We start from the raw sequence: 23,712 nt of genomic DNA on the forward strand, positions 1-23,712 counted from the left end.
CAAGAAGGACAACTAGAAGAACTATTTCAATTTCTTTATCTTCTGTTTTATGCATTTAAGAGTATGATCATATAAAATACCTGCCCCATCCACCACCCACAACCCCTGCCAAAGAAAAATTCCTAAGTTGGAAGTATGACATTACTTACATTTGCATAGCAACAGCACGGTTAGAGTATTTTTTTTTTAATTTCAGATTTTTATGTTTTTGTTGGTGGTGTGTTTGTTATTGTTTTGTTTTTTAATTTATATATTATTTCACTTCAGTACGGTCCTTTGATTCTTCCATTTTTGGATACAGTTTCTCTTCTGAGAAACATTAGCTACCTAAACTACTAGATTACTCCATCAAACCCTCATTTTTCCTTTTATGAAAGAAAAAGGAAACTTACATACCAGTAATTATGGTTGTTGTAGACCTTCTTCTTCTATAAAAGCCCTATAAGACAAGATTCCACACAGCAAAAATTATAGTTCCACCTATCAGGAAGCTAGCAGGCAAACATGCTGAATCGCAGGAGGTATAAATAGCCAGGCCTAACCAGTCACTTATAATGCAGACCAAAAATGCAACTGTCTTAGAAGAGATTCATAAACGTGTAGAAAAGACAAAGATTTTATAAGAGATGGTTGGAAGAAGGTAGGATGGGAAAAGTAGAACGGTAACGACAAACACAATTACCAGAACGTAATTTTCCCTTGTCGCACTTCTCTCTCTTCCCATCCTACAACACAATATTCCATACAGCAAGTGGCTACAAATACAATGAGTGTTGTAGAAGTACTGGCTTCTTAGTCAATGTACACTGACAAATGTATCAGCTTTCTAAAATGCTGATAAAACCATGCCAGTACTCAACAGCACAGATTTTAATGAAGCTGTCACTGCTCAACTGATAGTAGCAGTTTTTAAAAAGACTGTTAGCAAGAAATCATCAAGGGGACTGCTATTTGCCTTAGAAATGTTTTGGATTTGTTTTTAATGCAGTGGCTTATCCACTGAAGAATTTATAAAGTTTTATGATTTTATTTTGCAATCAGTAATGGATTTTTAGCAACTTAGAATATTTTGGACAAAAAAATTGAAGCCTTCCAGTGACTTTGGAAGCAAGTACTATTTTTTCAGCTGTGGTGCAAAAAGCTTTAGTCTTACCAAATATCAATATTACTCAGGCTTGCACTGAATTAATTTTTTTTTTTTTTTTTTTTTTTTTAAGAAAAAGATCTACTTTTACTAGGGTAACTTCAGACCATCAAATCCTCTTCAACTGGACTGGAAATTCCTGCCTATGCACAGAAATAAACTATCAAACAAAGCCACGTTGAATGCTGTGTGACTGAACAACTTTAGAGACAAATTAGGTGAAGATAATCTGGGAAACAACTCAATAAAAAAAGCTGGCAGATGAGTTCAATGATCAACAAACACCCTCATTTATATACCTAAAAGAAATGAGAAACAAGTGAAGAAGGCTACTTTCACTGAAAGCAAAAATAGAGATAAAATGCTGGAAAGCACCAAAGGAAGCCTGCATGACACTACAAATAAAGATGGAAATGAATCAAAGATGCCCTCCTTTTATAGCAGTACAAGCTCCCAAGGCAGCTGTCTGTATCCAAAGTAGCACAGAGGAAGAAATCAATGAGAACGTAACTTCAAATAATGTTCAGATTTGTCAAGAGGTGGCACAATTTTCTTCCTACTACCTACAAATACGGCTGAGAGAAGAAAACCTTCACTCAGAAAACTCTTTCATCTCCAACTCTCACATACAGACTAAAAGGACTTCTGTAACCAATGAAGGAATTACTAAGTCCATTGGCCTATAGAGAAGAACGGGTGACCCACCAAATACTCAGATATGTGACTTAAGCCGACGCTTTCCTAATCTGTAATGTTACTAGATCATGGAAATAAAATTCCCCTTTTGAAAGCCTCCCCCATAATTTTTGTACATGACATAAATATTAACAAATAGCAAGGAAAAAAAAATACTAAACATCACATTCTCTTAACACTGTTCATTTGGGGTCTCAAAAATTGAAAGTTTTCCAAATCAGAATTACCTCCTACCCAAATTCAAGGTGTAATTCCTACCCGTCTTACACTGTTTTTGGTTTACTGTTATCATTTACAACTGAGATGGCCTCATTGGAAAGAAATTAACTTACAAGGAGTATGCCATAACACTGGCATGTTAAAAACAGCATCGTTGTTGTAAAAAAACTTGTTCTGCAGTATTTCAAAGCTTTGTGAAGAAATAGGTATTATCTAATCCTTCAAGAAGCCACATTTCATTTTTATTGCCTTTTACATCGATCAAGCTACAAAAGAGATGTCAAGAAGACATGTAATGGAAAAGAAGACACTGAAGTTATGATTATCTAGTAGTAAAAACACCTGGTTCATCTCAGGGAGACAGTCTTCTGACAATAGCTGTGATACAAAATACAGATGACAAAGAAAGATGAATTGAACTGATGAGACAGATAGCTTCACAAAAATGGTGATTAGTATCAAGATTCACACCTAAATGTGAAGGCAATAGATGTGACCTCTCACTGACCATCAGCCCTGTAGAAAGTGTAGTCTAGGCAGCTCAGAATTCAGTTTCTGACCATAAATAAACTAATTCTCAAGGAACTCTGTTCAATAGCCATAAGAAAAAAACAACAACAACAGTCTCTCTACCAGCTTTTTCCTTTTTGAAGCCTGGGATTCTAATGGGCTTTTTTTGTTTTGTCTTACAACTTACCAACATAGCTTTTCAAATCTCGCCCCCCCCATCCCCCCAACACCCAGAATATCCAGTTGATAAACTAATCTGAACAACAGTAGGAGCATATGTAAAAACATCTTCTGACACAAGCAGAATCTCTTCTTGTCCCACTTGTATATACTTCAAGACAATCTGGACATCATGCTATGATGATTTACATGACACACATGCTCAAATCTGGTACCAGGCTGAGCTGAAATAAAACTCGTTCCTCAGAATCCTTTATTCTATCACTACACACTTTCCACATACGAAGAGCTTTTGTTTTCAGGTTTGTGTGCATGTAAAAAGTGTACAGGTATCTGTCAATCACATGGCAAGTATTCAAGAGACCAGATATTCCTAAAACTGTCTGGGACTGGGATATTTAAAAACTAGCCTGAGCTCTAAAATGGATGGGGAAAATAACATGCATAAGAATGAAGCTTAGAAGCTGAAGAAAGACCAAACAGAAGGCTTAAATGAACAGGTTTCTTTTCAGAGAAGCCCCACAACAGTTGTAAGATTCTATGAAAATCACCAACTGACAGAAGAGGACAGCATTGTTTTTAACCGGTCAATGAAATCTCTTCTTAAAAGCTTCTGAGAGTTCATCAGAAAGAAAGTGAAAATTCAAAGATTTTGAACCACAGATGAGAGAGATGAGTCAAGTCCAGTGACTTCAAAGAAGCACAAGAAGAACGTCTCAGAGTACTCCCATAATACTTACACTTTAAAGTAGGAAAAGCACTATTGAAACCTCACATCCACACAGGAGAAGAAAACACAAGAAAAAGAGAAATGATTGTAGAAAGGAAGAGCGGCTTAGGGCTTCAGGGTATTATGCCCACTATTTGAAGGGAAAGAAAAGAAAGATCATGAGAGAAAATGGAGGATCCTACATCTACAAGTACTTACAGTTTGATGGAGGGAGAGAAAGACTAAGGAGTCCCTTAGGCGACAAGAACAGGCAAGGGTCCCATTCCACTAACAAATAATTGTCTACATCAGAACTTCAGCGACACTTTTTAAACTATATCCCCTAGAAGAAATACAGATGAAGACAGAAAAAGGTATTTGGACCATCCTATGGGATAAAATGTATTAACCCTATGCAGACTGATATCTACAGTATTAGTAGAGAGTTATTTTTACTGGTCTTATTTTTTCCTCTACCTCCCTCTTGTCCTTCTTCTTTACTTCTTCCTTCTTCCTTCGCAGATACATTAAAGGGAAAAAAGGGAGAAACAAGATTAGAAACACGAGTACCTAAAGCAAAGACTAAGAAAGGATTCACCATTCCTGGTAAGAGGTAAAGATGACCAAGAAAAAAGAAAGAGTCTGGCTATGCATTTTTACCCCCTGTGATTCATGAAATTTATGCCTTCTAGCTTCCTGATAGTTGGAGCCATTATGCTTGCTGTATGGAATTTTGTCTTGTAGGATGGGAGAACAGTGGGTATGATGCTGAACAGTTTTAAAACGTTCCAATTTTACCTTAAATGAAAATATTAAAACATCCCAATGTTTGCATGCTACAGACGATATCTAACTATAGGGAATGATGCAACATACACAAAATGGAAACTTTAATATTATGTAATATAAATAGGCAAAATTTAATGGGTGACTGTTGTATGAAAACCATGTTTTCTTAAAATGCCTTTCAGAATGAACATTACTAAGTATGGTAGGTCCAAAATAAACTTTGATAATGTCAATCACAATTTGACTGCTCGTGTAACATTCCAATAAAAAAATATATATTTTTTTTTTAACCAAATAACACAAAATGGACTTGACTTAGTTCCAGTTATGAGGGACACTAACACTCTGAATCTCACGCTTCTTTAGCGTATGGTAAAAGACTGGTGCTGGGACACTCTAAATTAACTTTTTGGAAAATCTGTAATTGCATCAGATAATTTTTAACTAAGAACCAATTGCCTATATAGTAGCGTATCTGAGCGAATGCAAAAAAGCAATACGTGGTAACATTTAAGGAAATGAAACTTACTTCCGAAGTTTGCCTTCAACCATCCACTTATCTCTCCTTAAATTTGACATATAATCAATGTTTTTGTCAATTTCACTGTCAAAGACAAAATAATCCAAAGTAGTCAAGGAAACACCATTAACTGTGAGCTTACATATCTTTTTCCGACAGACATTTATGCAGAGATTCATTGTCTCAAAGAGCTACCTTGAAGAAATGCTTAAAGTACAAAATAATTTTAAAGCTAGGAAGTTTCAATACTTGGAATGTCCATGCAGTGTACTACTGTACATGAATCATGCAGTCTTTATTTAGAATACAATGTAAGCTTTCAGAATTATGTCATTCAAAATATTTGACGCTTCTTTTCATAGTTCCCATTCAATGTGAAGCCTCCAGCTGTATGTACCGCAAAGGATCTAGCCCTACACAGAATACAAAATTATCACAAATACATCTATAGTATTCTCTCAAGGATCCATGTGATCTACAAACTAACATGTATTTTCCAATACAGACATTGAAGAACAAAAGTAGTGGTTCAGTTGTCAACTACCTGGGAACCCACACCTGAGGAATTCCAGCATCAACAATTTAGCAGCTTATACTTGTTTCAATTATGAAATTAAAAATAATTACGAAAATAAAGCTCAACTTGCTTTTGAATGATTTTTGTAAATCTGGTTTTACAGTTCGTCATCTGTTATATAGTTAAGTGAAACAATTCCTTGCTGTGATGAATTTGATTAATACACATGAACTCTCTTGAAAAGTACTTACACAGCACTTGCTCTAGCCAATTCTCTTGCAATGTCCCAGCTTTTTTTAAAACATGAAACATCTCTTTCGTTGAGCAACCCTGGTTAACTATTGCAACACATTGTACCAAGAGAGACAGAATTGGCAAGACACAAAAACGTACTCAATTTGGTCATAGAAGACTATCACAGTAAGCAAGCATATGGAGGTGAAGGTATCCCAAAGACTGGCATTTCCTAACTTTTTATTGCATGTTTCTGGATTTTTGAATGTTGTATATCATAGCTTTTTTTTAATTACAAAATGCTATTCATCACCACCAACAACTGAAGTATACACTTTCTTGAATTACTACACCATGATAAATCAAGCCTGCTACTTCAGCTTACAATTGACTTAAAGTATTGATGTATTAAAGTATTGATATATTAAAAAAAAAATCAAAAGGAAAAGAGTACTACAGATGATTTACACAGCACTTCTACACTGTTCCCCACAATACCTAGTAAATTTCTTTGTATTCAACCACATTTTTTACTCCCAGAATAGTGAATTTTACTTCAAGTCTTGAAAAAACAAAGCCAAAAAACTTGGCAGAAAATGGCTAATCTTCTGTAATATCAGAAGTACATAAAAGCAAGCAGCAGTAACAGCAGATTTCAGCTTTCATTTCGAGAACATCAAGAAGTCTCCTGTAACAAAGTAGTGTATACTGCATTTTTAAACTATAACTTATAATTTTATTTTTACACATCTGTTTGAGAAACATCTTACCTGACCACACTTTTACTGCAAGCTAACTCATTGACGAGGAAAGCAAGAACTGCTGCTTTCTGAGCTGGAGTATGTGCCTGAAAAGCTCTCGTCTTCAAGCTCTCTGTAAGCTCAGTTTGCCCACAGTGAGCCTCCATAAATATCTGCAGAATCTCAGATACATTATCTCGATTGATGCCAACGTTCAGTAAGTGCTCCCCAAGAATAGTCTTAGCCTAAAAATAAAGATATTTCAATTAATCACATTTGAAAATATTCTTTTCACTGCAGACCATATTATTGTTTACAAAACAGTGATGTGGTTTTGCTTGCTTTTTACCACAAGAACTTCAATCGGGATTTTTTTTAACTACTTAAATGTAAATCATGAATTAGTAACAAATTAGAATGTCTTCACCCTGTAAGTTTTTAAGAGTAGAGATAATACTAATATTAATGGCATAAGATAAATAAGAAAATGCACGTTCCAACTGGACTATTTTGTACACTACGAAGAATGCATTTATAAGTATACTTCTTTTACTATGGATTTTTTTTTTTAATTTTTAGATTTTTTTTTTTTTTTTTTTTTACCTTGTATCCTGTAACAAGTCCTGGATCACAAACAGCTGCAGAGACTAGCTTTACAAGCAAGTCTTGTATTTCTCCCATGCTGTCCCCTATGTTTAGCAAACCCTCTTGAAGAATACTCAGAGAAGGGACTTCCGTATTCACATCAAAGCCAAGAACTTTACCAAAGTTACGCAAGAACTGCACTACCATGAGACAATCTGAAAATGTGCTTCCAGCAAGAACAAGGCCTGGAATGCGAGGCAGGTCTGGCAAAGGCTGAAAAGTAAGGAAAAATAATTAAAGATTCAGTAGTATATTTCAGAGGATAACTTTTTTTGATACTAGCTAGGGAAATTGGCTGATATGATCACATAACTTACAGTATATTAACAATAGAAGGTGAAGGCACTAGAAGAGCTGCCCCCCACCCCATCCATAAATCATTATTGTTTATGAACTCATCATTAACGTTTAACTTTTTCACTTAGTATTAATTAGACTGTGGCCTCCTATAATTACTTTTTGGCCAGGAGAGGTTCTCAGGCTGTATTTTGAGCCAAAGTACCATAAAAGGTGGCATAAAAATATTTCAGGGACACAGAAAGGGAAAATTCTCCGGAATTCTCTGGAAAAGTTGGGCCTTGAGCTTGAGATAAGTACAGTCCTGAAGGACAAGAACTGAGAACACAAAAGCTTGGAAGAGTACATTTTTTTTTTTTTGAATAATGGCTTAGAAGAGTTGCACATATGAGCAAAGCTCTATTTAGTGCCTATGTACTGAGAGAAAGTGCATGTTCCTGCTATAAAAACAACTGAGACTACAGAATTTTTATTAAAGCAATCATGCAAATGGTTTTTGGGAAGCAGTCCACTTTTAAACAACATGTTTTTAACTAAATATATCAATACCCACTTCAGTGTTTCTCATATACTGTATTTATACATTTTAAATATAGTTCTTTCATTATCTAGACCAAAACTTGAACGCTTGATGAGTGACTGCAAGAAAAATAGTTACTGTCACAACAGCAGAAGACAGAGACATGAGGCAAGGAAATACATTTTATGTTATTACAATTACCTTCTGATCTGCTAAGCACATATCTTCATTAGGCTTCTTTAGCTCCTTTGCCATTTCCAATTCCAATCTTCGCTGTTCTAGTTTACGTTCTTTATTTAATCTTTTTTCATCACGTTTTTTCTTGCTTTAACCGCTCTTTTTCCTTCAATAGATTTAAAAGGGCAGAAAATAAAACCCGCGTACTATACTTACAGTGTAACAGTCTAAGAATTTGAAAAGTACTACTTATGTAATCTTAGTACTTACTACGGCAATTAAGGAACCTGCATTCAAGTAAAAGGAAGGTAGAAACTACACAAACAGAACAAAATAATTGAATAGCAAATCTAAGATCCACTTAGGTTTCTCTTAGATTCCAGTTTAGAATCTGCACACACTACTCTATTACATGGACATGTGAGAGTGAATATTTTTAATTTCACCAGTATTGTAGAGGTACAACACACTGAAATATTTTCAGCTACAACAATATATGTGGAATACGGAATCAATGATTTTTTCACAACAGTTGTTTTAATTTAAATTCCACCCAGCTGTGTAAAAATTAGATCTACTCCTTATTTTAGTGCTGCTGTGGAAAATGATCTTCATAATATTCAGCTCTTAGTAGCTTTATTTGCATGGTTATCAATATAATATGAAACATTACCTGGGCTATTACATTTTACACGTTCACTTCTCAAGGCTCAATTTCTCTATAGGACATTAAACTAAAAGACAGGTCAAGTAAAATTGTAGTTGCACATGATATTTTCTCCCTTAAGTGACAAAATAAAAATCCTACTGAATATATGCATCTTTGTAATCATTTGGATGCTATGAATTATATGTTGCTTCCAAACAGCTGATTGGACAGCTCCTAGAACCTCTCCTGTTACAGTTAAGTGCACAAAACTCCTGATAAAGCCAACTGGTGATAAATGCATGTTTAAAAACCATTTGTTGTTCATTGATCCTCAGTTAATTACAAGGAAAATGCTCATATACTCATGGTAGCTTGCTACCCTGTTGGCATAAATGAAGTGATTTTACCATTGTTTGATATTGCTAGCCTGAAGTACACAGAACGCCAGAATAAGTAAAACCCTCACACTGTTAGAGATGCATTCAAGCCTCAAGGTAAATATATGATGTGTTATCTCCATACCACCAAAGTCTTGGTCCTAAATTCTTAGGAAAACCTTCTATTAAATACATTTAAAGTGAAATGTTTCATGTGAGTAAAAAGTAAAAATTGTTTTTCCATGAATGAGAAAAAGCCAAACTGACTGTTTATCTATAAAGAGAGTCTGAATGAGAATTTTATTTTGCTCCATTTCACAGAAAGTCTTTAACTCTGCTATTTATATTAGAACTAAATTTTTATTACTAGTATAAATTAAAGGAAGCAGGTGGCAAAAAACAACCTAGAACAAAAAGCAAAAATTTCTATCTTAGCATTAAATGAACGCATTTTGATGGGTTTTGGATTAGGTTGTGCAGGTTCACACTACCAGCATCTAATAAACGGTCCTGGTCTTCTACAGATGACTGCAGAATGAGCAAATGAAAACTTCAAAGTTTCACTGGTTAATTACTCACTTCTGCTTTTTTACGTGCTTCCATGGCTTTCATAAGCATCATATGTTGTCTTCTCCTTTCTCGTTCCTATTGAAACAGATAGGATTAGAACAAAACTAATCCACATGTTAATATCGATAAAAAAGCTAAGTACAAGTTTAGCATTAATAGACAAGTCACAGTAAATACTAAATACAGAACAAGAATGGCCAAGTCTGTGCATGTTTTAGTTCAGGTTTAGAAAGCAAATACAAGAACAATCAAAAGCAAAACAGGTAAAGCAATGAATATGGAGACAGTGTAAAAAAAAGAAGCATACAGATTTACTTGTGGTCAGTTGTGATGCTCCTTCATAAGCTGGCAGAACAAAAAGCATAATGGTTGGCTGGAACAGGTCAGTTACCTTACATCTGCTATCAGGGAACTTGCAATTTACTTCCTCAATAGCCAATTCAATAGAAATTTGTAAACTGGTCATTTTGAACATTGCAAATATTAACATTTCTGTGATCGAGCAACAAATTAGTATGATGAATTTTCTCAACTCTAGATCAAGCTAATGCTGGCACAGCGCATATACATACGCACTGACACTTGAATTTACTGATGCCTGTCCTCCAATAAGTTATGTCAATAACTTCAAATGCATTAAGGAGCTGTATTCTAGAGTGGTATGTATGTTTTTTTCTGCCTTAAAAACTGTAGAATAAGTCTTGGCTCCAGTAAAAGCAAAAGGTATTTTACCATCTAGTTCAATGAGAGTAGGATTATAGGCTAATGTTTCACTGTATAATTATAATGTTATGTATTTACACTGACTGAAAGCTAATTTGCTCAGTATTTTGCAGACTTGGGAGAGACACGATCCTAACTTCTAAAGCAGGTTAATTCAAATCTTATTTAAAAACTTCTAGATCCACTCCCAATGAATGGGACAAGGTTTAGAAAAAGTATCCATGTGACAACCTATTAATTTTTGCATTAATTAATCCCTGATCTTACACAGTTGTCCAATTTATGTTGGGACATCAGCAACAAAGATTTCTGTTTAAGAACTTATTTACAGATTGCCACATTCAATTTATATACTTTTGAGATGTCTTTTTTTCCCTTAACAGACAAGACAAGCAGATGTATGCAATGCACTGTGCTGTAAAGCCATGCAGCAGTATGTAATATGACAGCAGCCAGTGCTACATTTTATGCATTGCTATGACAACCATATCACAACCAAATCACAATGCGGTGTTAGATGTACAAAAATAAACATACCCATACCATATCTAGTCTATGCCTCTCCAACTCCTGGTAGAAAGAGTTGGCACAACATTATGAAACAGAAATCACAAAGTCATAAAACCACTTTTAAATCCCCAAAAGACCCCAATACCAAAGCAAAGCAACAAATCATAAGATGAAAGAAAAATTGTGCAGGAATCAAACCCAGGAATTTAAAAAGGGCATATTTTGAAGATTTTTCCCCCACATTACTTAAGTAGTAGTTCACAACTGGCATTCTGCCTGCTTGGTCAACCAAATGTATACCAACCTGGTGCTTGAGAAGAACAGCTTGCTGCCTTCGCATCTCTTTTTCCTTAAGCAAAACAACAGAAATGTATCTTATCAAACTGTACTTACTAAGATGAACATATTTGCTATACTAAAACAGCACATCTTAATTAAGTTTTCTTAGTTTTACTTCCCCATAAACCAACCACAGAACAGTAATAGTATATATGAAAGCAAATCTACCAAGTTGGGAGTTCAATGTTAAAACACACCAACAACACCAAAGCAGTAATAGAACTACTAATATAAACTACTCTTTTTCCGGTGTCTGCAGAAGAGTTCCCTAGTCTTGTATACATCTAGCCTATACAAGAATATTAGTTGGGAAGCAACAAAGTATTTTAATAGTGTGCTTTAAAAAACATTGTGAATAATGCTATTGCAAAAGCATTTGAAGTTATGTAAACCAAGCGTCGTGTAAGCAAAACTCCTGGTAATGGCATAAAAAATTAGTGTCTACGCCAATATATTCATGCATGCATGTATGAATGTTTCTGTGTTTCTATATGACACACGTGTAAAAAGTTCTGTATGTGCTACATACCTACAAAACATATGCACACTCAGATTTATTCACATGCCATACCTATTCAGTTGAATACTCTTCCAAAAAATTGCTCTTCTGCATCAACACGTATTATGCATAACAACACACTTATTTTTCAAACTCATATAAACTAACCTTGATTCGCTTTTCAGCTTCCAATAATTTGGCATTTGCTGCTTCTTCCTTCTTTTTCTTTTTTGCCTGTGCATGCAAAATAAGTCACTCAACAGCAACATCACAACTTGAAAATAATCTGACTAGAAATAAAGCTATACACCATAAAAAGCTGAAAATGACATCACATATTAAGTATACATTCCAAGTAATCTCTTCCTCAATGTATGTCACGTAGTCAATCCATTCGCTGTGTCTTTATTTAAATTAAGCCAGAATAACAAATCCTACGCAAAATTGCTTCACTTGGATATTATAACAAAAAATAAATAAATAACGAAACAGTAAAATATAAATGGCGAAGAGATTAAAAAATTAGTATTTGCATGATAGGAAACTTGAATACTAGCGATCTATCCTTGCTGCTATACTAGCAAAGTAGTACATTAGAATAGCATACTAGTATTGTATACTACTTTATTATAGCTTATATATTCATAAAATTAGTATTTTAATACTACTGCATTTCATACAAAGTAGAACATATTGCTTTAGCATCCAAATATTGCAAAATTGTACTTGGAATTTTTTGAACTGCCTTCTTTAAGTCCATATTGTTAGAACTGCTGTATTTGGTAACATTCTTACTTCATGTGTGACTATTAAAGGACAACATTCTCACAAATGCAAACACAAAAATACTTGAGCCGTTTTGTCTACCTCTAAAATTTGTTGAGCTCGAAGCTCTTTCTCCATTCTGATTTGCTGGATACGCTTAATTTTCTCCTACAAGGGGAAGAAAGTTAATTCTGTTTCTTGAAAACAATATTAAGGAAAATTACTTCAGAAAAAAAAAAAAGAGCAAGTTTATACACATATACCTTCTGTTATTGAGTCTCACAAGCATTACAGTGAATTGTTCCCTTACAGTAATGCATGTTTAGAATTTTTACTAGCATTATAAGATGCCTGATATATCCCTGAAAAACCAACATTCACAGTTATGCATAAGTGTTCATGTTTAGGAAGTCACAGTATTATTATTTTATTTCTTTAACAGTTTTAAGATTGCCAGATAATGACACTAAGTAAACTAGCAGTGTTCAAATTCTAGCAGGCAATGGTGGAGCTATTCAGGAATGAATGGAAATGGGAGTTTAAACACAAAAAAGGGCAGTGATTTGATGTAATCTCCCTGAAGAAGAGATACAGGGGTCTGTCAAACCATCATTTTCTGCCTTAGTTCTAGCAGCCTTTCAGTTGTGGCAACATGCAAAATCTGAGTACTGTGAAACCCAAAGCACTTGATCTGTCAGCCAGTAACAGTCGCCCACATGCAACCTGGTTAATGTATTCACAGTTAAGTGGACTTCAGTATCTTTAGATTTTTAAAACATTCAGATAATTAATGATTAGTTTGGATGCCTTAATAAAAAAAATTTTAAAAAGGAACTGACCCTACAGCCACAGACAATATGACGTCATTTCTTTTTGAAAGCTTTCACATTCCCAACATAAATAACATCTCACTATTTTGTTAAAATTCTGTTGTTAAAATAATGAAAAGCCTGATACCATAAGTAGCTTCATTTGGTAATGTTTATACAGGCACATTCTCACTTTTGGTAGAAGCATTTGCTATAACAGTATTTGACAATACCTGTACGTATAAAAACATATTAATTCATTGGCATACTGAGATATAACCCTTCACACACAATCTAAAACCACTGAGAGATAGCCAGAATCCATGAAGAAGCTAACTACACTATTCTGGTATGTACAGAAAGAGATACATCATTATTTGTTTTCACGGATCTAGTTAAAGGATGACCACATCACCACACTGGAGCAGCAGTTTCTGAATTTCTTACCAATATTGGCAAGCAGCTACATGTATGCACAGCTTAAATCAACATAGACAAATCTGGGATGTCCTGACAGCATGAACTGGCATGACAACAGAATTTACATTTTTCAATAATATACAGTGTGCTCTGTAGAACTAGATTTAGAACATTCACTTTGTAACAAGCAGACTTAACTTACTAAATAATTTAAAAACCAAAACTCGGTAATTCAAAACAAGAAGAGCTTAATCAGCAATCAGAAAGGTTACCTGCTGCTTCATTATCTTTATCTGCTCTTTTTGCTTTCTCTTTTCTTCAGCTGCCATAATAGCTATAAGAAAGGCAAAATAAATAAATAAATAAGTTAGTATCAGCAGAAAATGATGAAAAGCATACAACTTCACGTCAACAGTTCTCAAACTAATCTTCCAGCACGCACAAGCTTTCACAAGTCTGATACTTGCCTTGCTGTTTTTTTGCTTCTTTGGCAGCTCGAGCTTGTTCCTGCTTCTGGAGTTTTCTTAGTAGCTTTATTTGTGCTGCTTGTCTAGCTATTTCTGTTATAAAAAAGGAATTGAGTTCATAAAAACAGTGCTGTCCAACAATAAAGATATAGCTCACGTTTCCAGATGCTTGTTTGCGGTAAAAAAAATGGAGAAAACAGTCCATTTCTTGTGCACGTTTATCTTGAAAACATTCAACTACCAACTACTTTGGGGTATTTCCAATATATATATAAACACAGACACAAGCACAGATACATATTTTTATGTATATATAATATGTATGCATCAGAAAAACTGTGGATAGCTTCTACATTAAGAAATGTTTTATTTTTGGAGGAGAAATGTCTCCATAAAGTATGTGATAGTATCCCGCTAATAATGCTGCTTTGCTTAAAGCCAGATTTCTTCTTTCTTTTTAAAGCAGAATATATTTGTCTCAAAGTACCAGATCATCATTTCTTTCAGAAAGCATGAAATTACTCTTTTCCTTATTTGTTACTTCAAATAATTACCTAATCCTTCTTGAACAATGTAGTAGAAGCAGACTCAACTGGGACAGAGCATTCTTTAACCATGGCTACGTACAGACAGCTACCACTCTTTTGCTAATTAGTAACTTCCTGACTCATTCTAATATTACAAGTGAAAACAGTATGAAATTTGGGTGAACTGTGCATGGACCCAATGATGTAGACAGTTATAGGAAGGATTTTTCTGGAGGCTAAATTCAGCTTGCTATTCAAAGTACTGAAGCCCAATACCTCCCTTATAGAATTCTTCAAAATAGTGCCAGCTTCATGCCCAATGACCAAGAGGCAGGCAGACACATTGTCTGATCTACACATGGGCATTCCATGTTGTAGATAGTTAAGAACATTACAAATCGGTACACTACAACTGGGAAACCTTCAGGGCCAAGGGGAAACAATACATAAGAAGCAGCTAAACATGAACTGCAACAGAACTAGAAGCTAGAAATTTAACTTCTCCTCTATGACCTAAATTCTAACTATGATCTATGGAAAAGCCAACAGATGCAGAAGACTATTGAGTCTAAACTGGGATGATCCATGAGGAGGATGTAGTTAATGTGCAGCATGTCTTTGAAAAAACAAAAAACCAAAAGCAAACAAACAAACAAAAAAAACAGAAGGTTAAAATCTACCAAAAAACAGGCACAGCAAATCAGACCCACCTGCAATCCCATTCAACTGCTGTGTGCTTTATTAAGAAAAAATTTTGAGTACTTCTAAATCAAGGCAAGGAAAAAAAAAAACAGGAAGAAGAGAAACTAGAATTCTTGGCATCAAATGATAATCTAGATGTAACAGACATCTCACATACATGTTACAATGTTCTTTAATAAGATATGGCATTGATGGGAATTACAGGAATATCAGTTGACCAGCCTTCCATGTAAAGTATAGCATCAAGACATATAGCAAAAACATTAAAGGAAGAGACGCTTGTAATCCATTTGGTGGAACATTAAAAGAAGGTGTAAAAAGCAGTCTTCAAGTGTGCAATCTTAAAGTGAACAACCTCGAAGCAGTTAAAGAACAAAAACCCTTTACTTATCTAGGTAAATAAACACTGCCACATTTCAAAAAGGAAAAATGTAGTTCAATAAAAAAAAGACACATGGCTCTTCAGAAAAGGAGGCTGTCATAAGAAAACGGTGAGCACTTAAAAATAATAATTTTGTTCAAATAAAAACAGGAAAGCCTATGACATTAAAATTAAGGAGGGTGTTAGAAGGGCTAGAAAAAAATTTGAAGAGCTCCTTGCATAGGGTGCCTGAAAAGACAGTGAAAGATCTTTACACATATCAAAACAGGAAGCCAGAAATGCAGTCAAGGGGACCTAATGACAGAGGGAGTATAGTGACAGAACAAGGGTTAACAATTGTAAATTAAAAAAGGGTAGGTTTAAATTAGATGTAAATTCTTTACTATGAGGGTGGTGAGGCATTCTGGGAGGTTGCCCAGACAAGTTTTGGATGCCTCATCCCTGGAAGTGTTTAAGGCCAGGCTGGACGGTGCTCTGGGAGACGGGTTGGAACTTTAAGGTCCTTTCCAACCCAAACCACTCTGTGATTCTATTATTCTATGAAACAGGAAGAAAAAATGGCTTAGCAAAGAATATTAGTGAATTGTTTGTGCTAGTCTCTATGGCTGAAGATGTTGGGGATATTCCCCTACACAGTGTATCGTCTACAACAGGTCAGAAGAGCTAGATGAACTTGAGGTAAATATACAGTAAGATGCTAACTGCACACCAGGATTGGACAGAGTAAGCTGAGAAATCTGAAGCAACACTAACTTGGAACCAGAGAGGCATTGGTCTGGATGTTTATTGTATTAATAACAACAGCCACTTTTCACCTGTTAATAGGACTAGTGACTCCCATCAACAAAACAGGCTCTAGAGGAAGTCTTGTAACATGCTCATCTGCTATTTCCATTTTCTATTCCTCTTGAGCTTGAGAGGCTTCATTGAGTACATTGTAAAACACCATCTGTTGAGACAGTCAGCATGGCTTCTATAGAGGGAAATACTTCCCAATTTCAGAATTTTACAAGCATGTCAGTAACAGGTTGATGAAGGGAATGTAATGGACAGGGCACATTTGGAATTTCAAAAAATCTTTGACAAGTTTCCAGGTCAAACATTTATTAATAAAACTAAGCAGTTATGTCACCAAAGAAAAGCTCCTTTACAGACCGAAAGCTCATTAAGTGGTTACAGGCAACAGGTAGGGATCATCAGTCACCTTTTGTCATAGAGAAAAGTTAATGGAGGATATCCTCAAGTATCAGTACAAGAACCACCTTTATTTAATATCTCTCTTCATCAATGACCTGTAAAGGGTACAGAAAAGTTAATCCCCAAATATGCAGATGGTATTAAGCATTCTGGAAAATCCAAAGCTGTGCTGACACCAAGGGACTATGGAAGAGCCCTGCAAAGCAGTAGGTAAAGGCAGTAGAGAAGCTTCATCATAGAAAAATGTAAAGTAAAACATCTAGAAAAATATCAAAATCAGACACAAAAGAAGATAAAAGGGATGGAACAACTATGTTCTGAGAAAAGACTAAGAATACTTGGGCTCTTCAGTTTGGAGTGGACAAGATGAATGACAGAAAGAAACAAGGTTTCCAAAGTCAAAGGACACAAACTGGAGAACTGTTATTCTCCAAATCCCACAACCACAGAACTATGGAACACCACCAAAAACCCAAGATTTTTTTTTGAAAATTAGAAAAACTTCTTTATTGGTATTTATCAGACTCCAAAAACTTCTTGTCGCAGGAGGCTGTTAGAGCAAACATCAAGTTAAAAAGAGAGCGAAAAGGCTAATTCATGGGAAACAGTTTCATACACAGAAAACAAAAGATTCAAGAAAACTTGTATTAATATAACACTTCAGTATGCCAGGGTGCATTTATGAGGGAATAATTGGACCAAGAAGCGATCAGGCTTACATGCCTTCTCCCAACAGCATCTCCCATTGACACTGCTGGAGAAAGAGCTCTGTGCTAGATGAATCCCTGAAATGAGATACTAAGGCATTTCTTATATTCTCAGAAGAGGAACAAAAAGAAGCAAGATAGATTTGAACATACGTAACATCAAATACACATTCTGAATCTTATTTTATATGTGGACCATATGCTTCTGTCCATTTTACTAAATGCTCTAAATGTGGTGGGAAAACAGACATGGGAGAGTATTCTCTCCCCCCTTGCAGTGATCAATATGGGGAAAAGGAAGATACTAAATGAAGCAAAACATCTTATGATTAGTGACTGAGACTTATCTTTTCCCACTAAGAAAAGACTTCTTTGAATAATATCCTGTACCTCCACAATAAACAGCCTCTCAGCAAATGTTGTGGTGCTTCAGCAGTTGACACTTCACTTATAAATAGCTTCCCAATTCTCACACTGGGCAAAGCATGGTGGTGACCTTAACGCTCGGGTAGAACAGCTGCAAAACACTTAAAAATACTTTGGGTGTCCTGAGAGTTGTTTTCTCTCTGTCCTTCTGTCTAAAGCATTACCATCAAATCTCTTAAATGTTTTCACACAGAACAACACTCTGCAGACACAAACAAAAAGGATGCAAAGAACTGCACCAAGGAAATGTTCGACGCACACAAGGAAAACTTGCAAAATACTAGATAGATACCCCAAAATGTGTCTACAGTAAGCACATGAAAGAGCAGTTCTGAAGCCCAAGTTAAAACATCCCAGCTCCTGGAGGTAAGAATTTTTCATTAGCTCCTTTTGGAAAATATGATACAGTTATGGACTAAAGAATTGAAATTCGAAGGTCACATACCCGATGTTTATTTAAAATAAGGCCTTCATACCCTTGATATCTAGTAGTATTCCCTAACATTAAAGTGCTACTGTATACATTAGTACTGTGAACATGTGACAGTATTCAACGTTATGGGTCTTAAGATCTTGTCACTATCAATGATTTCACAAGAGCGTTTTCCCTGGAACAGCCAAAAGCTTCACAGAAACGCTAACTTCAATGGCTCTAAATTTCAGATGTGGTAGAAATAGCTCCAAAGTTTTATCCATCCAGATTGTTTGAATTTATATAGCATTACCATTTTTTTAAAGCAACATTTTTTTTTCATTTTTAATAAGGCAAAGGTGTGTTGTTTTTTTTTTTTTTTGAAAAAAAGAGAAATCTACAAATGTAATTCCAAAAGTAGAAACAAACAAGTTAAGCTGATTTAAGTAAAAAAGATCAACTTATGAAAAAGTGAAACAAAAAAGGGCCTTTCTAGTTTAAATTTTTTCTTTTTTTTAAATAAATCACTGCTCTCTACAACTTAAATCATAACATTGTTCTCTGCCTAGTGAGATCAATTTTCTTTCATTCAATCAAACACATTGTAGAGGCTGAGGGAAAAATTAGATTCTAAAGAGGATGAAAAAGCTAATCAGTTTCAATTTCTTGTTCTCATGTTGTTTGAGCTGCTATCAGGGACCACAGAGATCAGATTAGTTTTGCCAATTTAAAGGAATATCAATAGCAGCAAAAATACTGTATGTCTGCTTTTTTAATTTATATAACTAAATCTACGTAAACTACAGAATAAGCTCTTAGACATACACCTGTGCACACATGCTTCTTTCCTTGAATCATACATATATTTACTGATCTTGAGACAGAAAAGGGCTTCAATAAAAACATTTGACAAAGTTCCAAAGTAAGATGTATGTTACTTCTCTTTAGAAAAACATTTATCCTCCATGTACATCAATACATGTCCTTGTTTGTGAAAGCAGTAATATATTTCTTACCTTGAGCCTGTAGCTTTCTTAAAAGCTTTGCATCAGTGTTGTCTAGAAATTCAGTGCTGCCAACGTTTGGAGGTCGGCCTTTGCGTCGTCTCATTCTTGATTCCTCTCTTGAATGCTGTCTGTCTGGATTTGGTGGTCGTCCTCTACGCCCCTCCATAGCCCTGATACGGGGAATGACCTCCTCTTCCTTCAGAAGACACCACTGAACGCCCTTTTGATTGACACATTTCACAAACAGGTATTATAAACGTAAATAAAGAAAAGAAAAATAAGACATTTGAGAACATGAACAGTGCGTGTGTTTTATATATATATTTACTAAAAACCTGTATGTACACGGATGTATACGCAAATGAAATATATATATATATACATAACATACAAGAGTTGTGATGGACTATTTGTGTAGTACGTTTCAATGATGCACAGAAGCTATATATTGACAGCTTATCACTACAAAGCATTTGTTAACTGTACTAATATGCAAGATACTGAAGTCTATTCAGTGGCATACAGAGTTATTACAAAGCAACCATGCCACTAATCTTTTAGTTTTAGTGATTTCAGACAAAACCACTTAATACTCAGCGCATTTTAAAGCAGAAACACAGATTTTTCCTTATCACGTAAACTAAAAAATAACTTCACTGCTTTCACAGAAACCACTGCTCAATGTAAATGAAAAAAATACCAAGTTATGGGTCACTGTCTTCCAACTGTTAGTATTTATAGTAACTCTGGCATACAGAAGCAGCAAATGCAGTGGTCTATTTTCAAATACTGCCTTTTGGGTGTTGTATATCTTGGTTTTGTAACAACTAAACTGAAAAGCCCCAGGCTCATTGCTCATTTTAATCTTGAAGTTTTGTTTAGTACAATTTAGTTCTTCACCCCTCCCACAGAAGGGAATTAATTTCTGTGCCAACTTGAATTGAAAGAAATGAGAAGTTTGCAGCTTTTTACAATATATGTTAACCAAAAGCTACAGAAACTATATTCTTTAAATAAACAAAGCAACACAGCAATGCATTGAAACCTTTCTTTCACTATTGTTACTATTTCTTAATGGAATCTCAAAAACAAATAATAAAATACTTTGTTAGAAATAGTGGTCATTTAACTGACGAGAAATTTACTGTTCCTACTGAACAGAACAGTAGCTTAGCCAATCTGATCCTGATTAAAGCTATTTCAAAATTGTAACATCTTAAACAATATTCACAATCATTTGAAAACAATGGGGAAAAAAATGGAAGCTAAGAATCCTTTAGACTTCTCCATAATTTGCCTTATAAATGTTCATAAAGGATTTTGAAAATGCCTGCTAGATAAAGAATGAAAGTTGGTAACTTATAAAACCCATTAAATATATGTTCACAATAAATATATATTTGCATTACAAGTGTACCATAAAATACAGTGTTTGCTTGTTTTGTCATTTTATTATTAATTTTCTGCTCATTCTTCACAATTCATTAGAATGATTAATACAACATGCAATTCTTTTTAAAAAGGCATTTAAGTAAACATTCAGATCCCAAGAAGCTATCAGTATCTGCAATGATACCTTTTTCGAAGTCTGTACGACTCTCAATTAGGACCATCACAAGAGTACATCTCAGCTGCCAGACATTCCAAAGCACTATGGTATTATGTTCTTAAAATACAAGCTGTTCAGAATCACCACCATATCTCTATATGTAGAATATATCATTGCTAAGGACTTTTTAATCCAAAATTAATTACCTCTACAATTTAAACAGAAGTCCATTCGTTTTCTATCTTTAAGAGTACTGTTTAAGCACACATGGTCATTTCACTGTCTAGTACGTAACTTAAAATTTATTACAGGTTTAGTTTGTATTGTTGAGCAAGGTAAGCTGGATTTCATACCACACTTATTTATATAACCCTCCAACCTATGAAATCATCTCATAAATTTTGTGTCCAATAAATAAATAAATAAATCAAGGAACATAAGGAGAAGCAGCCATGGCTCAAGTGGTACCTTAAGTCCTGCAATGGAGATTTCTCTTGGTCTCTACTTTATTTTCTATGGTCAATGATACTAATGATAACAAATGTGCAGAACTCTATCTGCAAAAGTAAGACAGATCTCTACAAGGCTGCTAGTACCACAGAGACTATGGATGCATATTACAGTTGCCTAATTCTCCCAGAAGAGAAACTAGAGGCCATTATATGAAGCTCACAGGAGAATGGTTCAATAAGCAGTAAGAGCTGGCATTTCAAGAAATGGGAATAAGACTACTTCACGTGTTGTCAAAAGACACTGTGGATACGGTAAGTTTCCACAAGTTAAATACTACACAAAAACAGTCTAAAAATAGATCCACTGAGAAACACTAAATAAAAAAAATACAACAGGTTCAGGACATCCCCACAGCTTAAAATACCTGGATACTGGGATAACTGGAGGAGTTATCCTACAGGTTTGCTGCCCTAGGCATCCACTGATAGCTACTGCTAAAGACAAAACACACAACACAAAGGACTCTTGTTCCGAATCAGTTTGGCTGTTCTTATAAATTTATATTGCGCTTATAGAGGAACAAAATAAATATGACAAACTTCATATTATTGGTTTTCAGTTATCTATTTTTTTTATTAACAAAAACACTGCAAGTTGATGAATATCACTCAAACACATAAATCTTTGATAAAATTCGTGGTGCTGGGGGAGGGGCACACAGTGTGGAGCACATGCAGGCACACACAATATTCTCTGCCTTCATGTTGCATTAGGGGAGGAGAATTTTATACCAGCATAAATGCACATTTATTCACTGTCAAGTGTTGATTTCTGCCAGTCAAGAATCTGGTGATAATCTGTCCAACCCCTGAAGTATGTTTCTATCTTTCATGAACCATTACCAAAGGCTGTCCGAGAAAGCTGCCTTGTTGACAATCTAGCTGGTGTTTTGATTTGTTTGTTTTTTTTTTTTTATTCTCTAAACAACTGCAGAATCTGATTGTTGCATTTAAGCTTGCAGTTACCACCAACTTTTGTGAAGGGTTCACTATTAGTGTAGCTCAAATGTCATGGAAGGACAAACCTTGCGATAAGAGAAGGCAGAAAGACGACCTTTCAACCAAAATTTTATTTCTTATTACCCATTTTTTAATGTGACAAAATAAATGCTACTTTGAATTCGCTTGATATTCTTCTAAGAAAATATACTTGAAGAATCTACGTTCTCATACATCTCGCTACTGTGAAGTTTCCACTACAATCAAGTCAATAACTTAAATAAAACTTGTATTTTACAATTTACAGTAATATTAGCCACGTACTACACTATACTTAGTATGTTAGTTTATTAAAGCAGTTCTGGAGTTAGAACATACAAAAACAGAAAAACAAGAAACAAATACAATTTCCAAGTCTGCACATAAGTGCTCCTCCAGCTGCATGCACCAAGGGCAAGCACTCTACACCGAACTTGAACAACATGGTCAAACCAGTATGATGATGTCTGTAAAAATAGGCGTTAATTGACCATCTATATTTTGGGCTCAGACAGCTTTCAAAAATCTGACCCAGAACACATTTCTATCAAAAGAACAAACAACCGGATATTCTTTGAATTCTCTATATGCCAAAGGAGAAAAAAAAATGGGGCATGTGCCCCAACATAGGAGATACAGTGGCTTCAGCATAAGCTAAGCCTCACTGCACAACCATTAGAGGAACACTGAAGTGCTATTATGGTGAAATGTTGTGCTTTATTGTTGAAACTAAACAAAACAAGAATACAGTTTCTCCCCTTCAGGTATCTATGATCTGTTGCAATACTCTACTGTGCTCAGCAGATTTGCACAGGCCTAGCAACTGTGACAGACAGAAGAGACGCTGGCCTCTGGAAAACACAGCCTACAATAACCCTTCTGGCCTCAAGCTACCTCAAATGGTACAAGATAGGTATGCACAGAAGTAGAACCAAGTCCAAAGCCTGTAAACCAAAATAATGAACAAAATCATGGGCACCTTAGAAGAAGCAGACATCATCATTAATTTCAATTTAGATTTGTCAGACAAAGCGAAGAACAAAGCTTTCCAAATTAAAATATGGAATTCAGAATAGGAAAAACATTTTAAAGTTTAGTTTCAAGCAAAGGAAACAATTACTTTAAAAACATACACAACAACTGCTTTTAAAGTTGGCTGTTCTACATAGCTTTTTTTTTTTGCCTGTGATAAACATTTTAGACTTCCAAATATTTATTCACAGAATAAAAAAATTAACAGACTAAGTAAATAATAGTAGGCTTAAGAACTGGCTTAAAAGTGGCAAAC

General features: G+C 34.9%; 1 protein-coding gene across 1 annotated transcript in view; it reads right to left on the minus strand.

Annotated features, from left to right (window-relative positions):
- The window catches only part of BAZ2B (bromodomain adjacent to zinc finger domain 2B), a 139,331-nt gene that overhangs the window by 18,966 nt on the left and 96,653 nt on the right, over nt 1-23,712 (minus strand). Inside the window, 13 exon segments of the mRNA XM_050711467.1 lie at nt 4,777-4,851; nt 6,289-6,503; nt 6,862-7,116; nt 7,922-8,038; nt 8,040-8,063; nt 9,503-9,568; nt 10,760-10,786; nt 11,031-11,075; nt 11,733-11,798; nt 12,432-12,497; nt 13,831-13,892; nt 14,026-14,118; nt 19,395-19,605. Of these exon segments, the coding sequence (XP_050567424.1) occupies nt 4,777-4,851; nt 6,289-6,503; nt 6,862-7,116; nt 7,922-8,038; nt 8,040-8,063; nt 9,503-9,568; nt 10,760-10,786; nt 11,031-11,075; nt 11,733-11,798; nt 12,432-12,497; nt 13,831-13,892; nt 14,026-14,118; nt 19,395-19,605 (1,322 nt within the window).

Source organism: Cygnus atratus, chromosome 6, assembly GCF_013377495.2.
Source record: "Cygnus atratus isolate AKBS03 ecotype Queensland, Australia chromosome 6, CAtr_DNAZoo_HiC_assembly, whole genome shotgun sequence".
Lineage (NCBI taxonomy): Eukaryota > Metazoa > Chordata > Aves > Anseriformes > Anatidae > Cygnus > Cygnus atratus.